Source organism: Ciconia boyciana, chromosome 10, assembly GCF_034638445.1.
Source record: "Ciconia boyciana chromosome 10, ASM3463844v1, whole genome shotgun sequence".
NCBI lineage: Eukaryota > Metazoa > Chordata > Aves > Ciconiiformes > Ciconiidae > Ciconia > Ciconia boyciana.
Genome location: NC_132943.1, coordinates 20058495 through 20066771, shown reverse-complemented (window position 1 = coordinate 20066771; position 8277 = coordinate 20058495). Strand labels below are relative to the sequence as shown.

The 8277-nt window shown below is 42.5% G+C and overlaps 1 protein-coding gene across 1 annotated transcript in view; it reads left to right on the top strand.

Moving 5' to 3' along the window:
• DPP4 (dipeptidyl peptidase 4) overlaps positions 1-8277 on the top strand; it is a 41394-nt gene continuing 33117 nt past the window's right edge. The window contains exons 1-2 of the mRNA XM_072874092.1: positions 1-312; positions 403-487. Coding sequence (XP_072730193.1) covers positions 307-312; positions 403-487 — 91 coding nt within the window. The 5' untranslated portion in view covers positions 1-306. The remainder of the gene's footprint in view (positions 313-402; positions 488-8277) is intronic.

Genomic DNA, 8277 nt, shown 5'->3' with positions numbered 1-8277 from the left:
GCAGCTCCCAGCCCAGCACGCGAGGCTGCGAAGCTAGCACGAAACCCGAGATCTTGCACAAACCCCGGTGCCTGGCGCTTCCTGCGAGCGGCTGCCGCCCCCGGCCCCCTCCGCCCAGCGCCGCGCACAGGGAGAGTCCCCGGGAGCGGCGGCAGGGCGGCAGAGCCACCGGCCGGCGGCTCGGCTCTGCTCGGCTCGGCTCCTGCGCCCAGGGCAGCGGCCCCGCCCGGCCCCGGTCGCCGCGCTGCCCCGCTGCGCCTCGCTCCGCTCCGCTGCCGCGCTCCGCCGCCCCGGCCCCGCCGCGCCATGAAGGTGGGTTAGGGCGAGGGGGCGCGGGTGGGCGGCAGCGCACGCTGGCCCTGCGCGGCCGCGGCTGCCGCCTGACGGGACTTGTCCTTGCAGACCTTCCTGAAGTGGCTGCTGGGGATCCTGGCGGTCGCCGTCGTCGTCACGGTCATCGCCGTGCCCCTGGCTCTGCTCACCGGCAGTAAGTCCGCGGCGGGGCCGGGAGGGGAGGGCGGCGGGCGGCTCCGCGCGGCCGCCGGGACTCGGGCTCTGCCGGGCTCGGGGGATCCGCAGCCGCGACGGCCGCTGCAGCGGGGGGAAAGTTTTGCTGAAAGTTGTGCTTTAGGGAACCGGGTTGATAGAGCTGGAGCTCCTGGGAAACTGGAGGTACTTCGGCAAGAAGGTGTCTCACCGGGGAGGATGGGGGACGCGGGGGGAGAAGTCCCTTGCGTCCCGTGTGAGCTGATAAAATGCTAGTTATAAGCATTATCGTTTTCAACATTTTCCTTTCCTATGGCAGCTGAAGGCTGTAGAAGCAGCAGTAAAATGCCAGTTAGTCAATTTTCGAGGGTGTGTTGAAGAGATAAGATTATAGTCTCTCTAATTTGGTTTGTTTGCACAGCTTTTGTTAACATTATTGAGTGAAATCATATACCCAGCACAGTTACAGAGGTTGGAAAAGTAGGAAAAGATTTGGAATGCATTTTCGGACTCTGATCAGTTTGTACTTTCCGGGTTGTCCTTGTAGCTCTGGATGTTAATGTGAAACAGTATTAAATCCTCATCAGGCAATGCATTGCTTCCAGCTGGTAGGACAGAGCTGCAGGTTAATCTCTCTTTTTGTGTTCTTATGATTAACAGCTGATCAGTCATGATAGGTAGAATTCAGCACTGTAAACTCTAAGGAAACAAAGTGTTTTCTGGACTAGACCTTTGGTGGTCTTCTGTTTGTGAGGTGCACCCCACGAAGCGTGAAGATGCGTATGTTGATCTTGACAGTGTGTTCAGAAATGAACGCAGCAATTGCTTATGTGCACAGAAAGTTCTGGTGGGTTTTTTGTATGTCAATTAAAGAGGCAAAGCTTGTGTCACTAGTGTTCATACGGTGTAATGTACATTAAACTTTTTTGCAATTCAGCGCTGTCATTATTAATATCAAAGTCATTAAAAACTAGATTTTCAAAGTCCAGATACCTGAATTACATACCCTCAGGGCTAAAACTTGCATCAGTGGATGCCGACTCTCTTTTCTGTTATTTTTGGGCAGCTTTTTGCCACTTACTTCAAAAAAGCAATTTTTGAGGTGGCAGAAAATGCTCTTAGTTTCAGAAGCTGGGAAGAACAAGAAAGAGAGTCTTGATAGCTTATCAGATGCATGTGTGCAGGCATAACAGCCAGTGAAAGAATTCAGTATGCAGGCCCAAACTCTGCTGAAGAGTTGGTCGTGTCTTCCTTAATGTCAATGCTATGTCTTACTGAAAATCAAATGGGTTTTCTTCTTTCATAAATTATAGCATAAGAATCCTTTTGCTGTAGAAGTGGCTGCAGTTTAGAATCCGTCATTGAGTATATAGTAAATAGATCTTACTTTAAAGAAACACTTCTGTTGGATGACATACAGAGTATCGCCATGCTGTCAGCCTTGGCTTGCATCATTTTGCTTGTAAAAGAGTAGGGCAATGTGTCAGTCTTTTTACTGTTGGCTCAAATTAATGTGGGGGAAATTACCTAGCACACCCAGGTAGTTCACTAGGTCCCTCTGGATAAAATAAAGACTGAGATGGAGAGGTCCCAGTTCAAAAACTTGAATTCCTGTCTCTTCCCAAATTGGGCCAGCAGTAACATCTGAATAACAAGTGTGACCATTATAGTTCGGGAACTGCAGGGTGCTTTTGAATTTTTGTCTGAAGGGTGCTAAACAAATGTTTTCTGTTAGCTGGGAGTGTACAGGTGGTGCATGTGTAATTAGCGCTTTATAGGTTAGAACACTTAATCACTGGCAGTTTGATTATATGGCTTTTATGAGCGACCTCAGGGCATGTGAGTCAGCTGAGGATGCCTGCTGGGACAGTACAGGTGCTGGACGGAGTACAAAATGAAAGGTGGCAAAATTGAGGGGCAGTGGGGAAGAGGAGGAGCTCACATGACTGTGACTATGTGAAATCAAAGTCTGTTCTGGTAAAAGTCATTGTAATTGCAATCAAGCCTTTATTTCATCCCAATGGTTCAAGCATTGTGCAGGGAGTGAAAATGATGATTACTGATATACACAGATGATTTTGAGTATGGATTTCTTACTGTTGGCCTGCTGCTCTTCTCCCCGCCATGCTTCTCAACGTACTTTCATTTCATAAGCTTAGTAATCGTGCAGCACAGAATTAGTTTGATAAATGGGCTCCAGTGCTGTGAAAGGTTGTGAAATTTTGCTGCTCCAGAGGAGTTCTGGCTTGTTGGCTGGGCTGGAGGCCTGGCAAGTGGAACTTCTGTTTCTCCTCTTGCAGCCCTTTAGCATGGGCAAATACTGCAGACTTACATATGCAAAAGGGTTCCCTAATTTTGGGTGCAGCCCTTCAGTATTTGCCTTGAGGGTCTTCAGCCAGAACTGTGTACAAAATTCTATACTTTCTGTTTATACCCACTGCCTACTTTGCCACCTTATTTTATATTTAATAACCACATGGGCCTGCTTGCATCAAGCAGTTTAATCTCAAAACAGCCTTGGGGATTGTATTTGAAGTCTGTTGATGAAAGCATTGCTATGCTTTGAGGACCTATTCTAGAGGTGACTACAGTAGCAAGTGGTTACCCTTAAAGCATGAGTACTTTCTAAAAAATTGTGGTCTGTCTGCTCGTGATTCCCTTACCCATTTACTTATGCTTCACCCATTTTTTTTCTCCTGTAACTTTCCATACAAAAGGCAGATTGAAACATCCAGTGGCCATACACCATTACCTCTTCTCTAACAGCAGTTCTTGTTACGGCCAGCTGGGCAGGAGGGCCAGGAGCGAGAGAAAAGTGTAGCCAGTGCTGAGAGCAGAAGGGAGGCAGCGCAATATCTGGTATCATTCTGCTGGCATGAACAAGTCATAAACAGCCTTATAGTGAGGGGTCCTATACAACTGTCTGGTCACAAACCAGGTTCCTTCAGCTAGAGGTCTAATTCTCCCAGGGTGATATATTCACTAAATGAGAAGGCTCATCACTGTCATGGTTAGATGACACTATGCGTGGGCTTCAGTGGTCTTTTGATAGAAATGTGTCTAGCAGAGGCTGGAAAAGCACAGCAGGTGCTGGGGAAGTTAATGACCTTAAGGTGCCTGAGGGTACTCTGTGAGCCTGGTGCCTACCTCATGTGTTGGGTATTACTAGTGGCTGGTAGAAAGCTACCCTAAATAGAGATAAGGGTTACTGGCAGCAGAAGTCCAGCAAGTTCCTGTTGTCATCCTGGGTTTGAAGTTGAAGAACGTTGGGACTGCTGAGACAGCTTTGTGCTTCAAGGATGCAAGAGACATGAAGTTGCAGAGCTTCCTCACAGCTGTGTTAATGTGTAACTTGAAAGAAAAGGAAATAAAAGTCTCCAAATGGGTCTCATAATTGTTCTGTTGGGGGTGGTCATATCTACAGTCTTTGCCTATTTATCCTATCTGCCTTCTGTCCTGAACTGAGCAAATTTCTGGCTGGGTGGTGTGGAGGAGTATCTATTGCCAATGTCAACACTCTGCTTGCAACTGAACAGTATGTTTAAAATACAGAGAGGCTTCTGGCTGGTATACAGCCCTCTTATTTGAAGACCTGTGCCACAAGGTGATTGAACCTGGCAGCTGTGATCTGTCACGGTTTTCTTGGGAATAAGGGATCCTGTGTGATTCCAGTTTCTGAAAGGCATTAGGTTTAAGGGTGTTTAGGGAGAAAGCTAGAAAATCTGTAAGGGAATTTAAATCTATGGATCAGAAATTGATCTTTGAAGTATAATCTCTTTGAATCTAGATTAAAAAATTAAGGTTTAGATAAGAATGTTGACTCTGGGTGTTTTTTTTAGAGAACCATTATATAAATGGTGAGCAGTAGTTAATTACAGTAACCTAGCTTCAAAGGACTTTAATCAAAATCATGGCTGAAATTCTCTCCAAAGTTGTATGGGAGATACAGCAGGTTAATTACCATGTTGTGAGTATGCTGTAGACTTGTCTGACCAAACAGTCTTTCGGCTTTAATCCGACTGTTCTAGCTATTCTCTTTTCACCATGTATTCATGCACCTTGCTCTGCATTACAGGATCCTTGGAGTCTTCATGTTGCGTGTGGATATATTACTTTTCTAGCTAATGAAGGAACAGATAGAGAATTGAAATGTTTTCCTGCTATATGTCCTTGACTTCTGTAACTGTCATTTAATTTGGTTATCTACCCTAGTTCAAATGCTGAGTAATGTAATATTAAAAGCTTTACCAGCAGTGTATTGCTATCTGTAGAACACTTCTGCTATTTTTATTTCCTTGCTTCGCATGAGGTGGGGCAAATTTGAGGGACTCCAGAGCTATTGATTACAAAGTTAACGATTACCTCCCTCTGGGGAACGTACTGGGTGACGGGGTGACTCCCAGGCCGTGACGCCTGGGTGACCTGCCCCGGGAGGTGTCACAGCGCTCACCCGTTGGTTATGGTCTCTCCTGGGTGACCACTATCAGCCACTGGGAATCAGATGGGCTTCTGGGTGAAGTGAACCTTTGACCCGACCCAGTGGAATAATTTTTACTTTCTTCTTTGCTGGAAATCCATTTCTGTGCTCTAATTGTCGCGTATCTCAGGCAGTAACTGGGGGCTTGAGTGTAGGGGGGGAGGTTTTTGAGTGCTTTTTTCCACACATTGGAAGAGAAACAGGGGAGAGGGAAGGTTTGGAAAAAATAGCCTGAAATGTCACTTATTTTTCTGACTAACTGCTGGATCAGTCAGGTTTCCCTTCTTGCATCTCTCACGCTGCTCCTAAATTACATTCTTAGAGTGCAGATCATTCTCGCTCTTGTTCTGCTGTCACTTAAAAATGGTGATATTCATTCACCTTTTCTGATTTTTATCGTTTCTCTCTCTCTTTCTCATTATTGCTGACCATCATGCTTGTACTTGTCTTTCCCTTGTTGTTCTTCCAGTCTCTCTTGGTAGCGGTGAACATGCAGTAAAGCTTCAGTTATTACTGCTTTTATAGATTTCCATCTCTTTTAAGTTGGTTACATAATTTCTTGCTCTTTTTTATTACATACGGAAATTAGTAAAATGTGCCGTGACACTGGGGAATAAACAATACATATACCAAAAGTAATTTGTCAACAACTTTAGATGTTGGTATGGTGATGTGTCATACCATAAACCTTACACAATAGGTAAATTCTTGTTTACTTTGAATCTTACACCTACAGAAACCGACTCAATTTTTCTCTTGAGAAAGGGTGACATATTAAAAAAAAAAAAATCCAAAATTGAAACAAAACTGTTTATCAATTTCATATTACTACTACTTAATAAAAGGTTAAGAGCCTTCTTCCCAGAAGGACTTACTTAAGTTTTTGCTGTTGTAACAGGGGTATTACGATGTATTATATTTCCAGTATATCATTATGACAGTGGAAATATGTTTGTGCTGCTGGGGGTGAGAGTAGGGTAGAGGTGAAGAGCTAGTCATCTGGAATTTTGAAAACTAAGTCTGTATCTGGAATAGTCAAAAAAGAAAAATAGCAAGAAAATTCAGCCTTCACAGCCTCTCTGAGGAACCTAAGAGTGAAAGAAGCTGTTTTGCTAAAATATGAACATACATTGACCTGTATCCAATCTTCAAAGCCAATAAAATGCTCTTGAATGTCAACAACTACTTTATTTTGTCAAAATAAACCTGTTTGACACTTTTTTCCAAATGGAATCTGAACAAGAAGAACCAAAATGCAGAATTCAATGTATGTTGAGTATCTGTGGTCGCTGGCATAATGTGGGTAAGTAAGAATATACTGGTAGTGGCCTATCTTGCAAATTAAGAAAATACTTCAACTAGAACTTTTATGACTATACCCTTACAGCTTGGCATATGTTTTCATATTCAGTTACTATGTGGAAGGTGTTGACAGAAAATGAAATTTTAATTTTATACACAGCCAACCAATCTTAATAATGGCCTGTTTTTTAGTAATGAGACCTCAGCAAAATATGTATGTCACCAGGGGGAAAAACATTCATCAGTTTGGAAAAATCCCTAAACCTGTTCATCAGCCACCTGTCTTAAATTGCTCCTCCTTTTCTAAGAGAGAATTCTGTTGCTTTCTGAAGCCCTTCTAATTGAAAATGACACTTACTCAATTAGGAAGGAGAGAAGTGATATTCCAAACTAGACAACTGTGCATGAATATCAAATGCACACTTGTTCATAATCCATCAAATTAAATATTCAGTTAATACAGAATAATTAACCTGAGAAATTAATATTCTCACGGAAACTTCATGAGCAAGAAATCTGGACTAGTAATTTTTTAGAACAGTCACATTTCAGATGGAATTGAGCAAGCAATTTTTTTAACCTTCGCTGAGCATCATAGACTAAAATCGTTGTTTGTCATGGCTCTTGACTTTTATTGCAGCAATGGCAATACAATCTGTATCTATATATAGAGAGAGATACAGGCTGTATATATGCAATGTGCTGATTGTTTGGAAAAGGAGTAAAACTGTAATAGCTAATATAAGTGTCTTCCTGTTGTGTTCCAGATGTCACATGTGTTTAACCTGCAGAAAGATAACCTGCAAAAATATTGTGAGGTGCTTTTCTGTGTGTGTGTCCCCCCAAGGACTTTACACTCTTTTTCTTCTTCAGCTTAATGAAAGAAGAGGCCGTCTGTTTAAAAGTATCTAAAAGACTGGGACTCTCAGAATTGATTGGAGGAGGTTATTATCTTGGCTGAGCAGTCACCATCTCTGTACTTGGGTGTTTTTATCACTTGTTTTTATCCTAGGTCTTTTGATTTGTACTGGTAGTAACAAAAAAGGAATATTTAGCCAGTTTAAATAGAAATTACTTCCCTTCTGGACTGTGTAGACTTGTATGAGGGTAGTTTTTAGGTTTCCATTTAAAAAAAAAAAAAAAAAGGCAGGGGAGGAAGCAGGGAGATAATTGCACACCTGAATTTAAAAATTTTAGTCTTTATTTTCAGAGGAAAAAGATCACAAAGACCACAAAGTGATTTTTAAAATTATTTTTATTATTTGAACCTTTCAGACTTTGGAAAGAGTAGCTTGTGCACTGCAGCCAGTAAGAAAGAAATATTTTTCATAGAAGTTGACTGCAGTGTGCTGGAGCTGATGACCAATCTCATTAGCTTAACTGGGTTCAAAGTTTCACTTAGTCTTTTCATAGTAACCCAGTTACTTGGCTTTAATTTTGCAGTCAAAATAGTAATGTTGCAGTAAACATTAAGATACCTTGGTGAAAAACACATCAAGAGAGGGATAAATATTTAACCAGTTATTTCATCATAAGCTTATCGGTAAGCGTTTGTGATTTTAATTTATTTTTTTTTTATTAGACCTTCCCTGAAAATTTTACTGATCTACAGATTTTTTTTTATTTGAGACATTTCTGAAATTTGAGTTTAATGATAAGCAGATGATTCACAATGGAAGGGTTCATGAACGGGAACAGCAGTATTACAGAATACGTGATAACGTACAGCAGCCACTTTAATTTTAGGGTATGTTTCAAAGTCTGTACATCTGCTCACATGGATGCCACATTTCATTCATCTGGACAGTCTTGCCTGTCCACCACTCTCAAACATAAACATGTATGTGTCTGCTTTGCATGATCCACTCCATGATTGATGTCAGATCAATTAGCAGTCAGGGCTCTGCAGCAAAGTTCCCAGAGTGAACACAGGGGAGAAAGGCACTAAGATCGCTTCTTTTCAGTTTTTGAGGACTACACGTATGCATTTCCTGAGATAAGAGGGCCAGAGG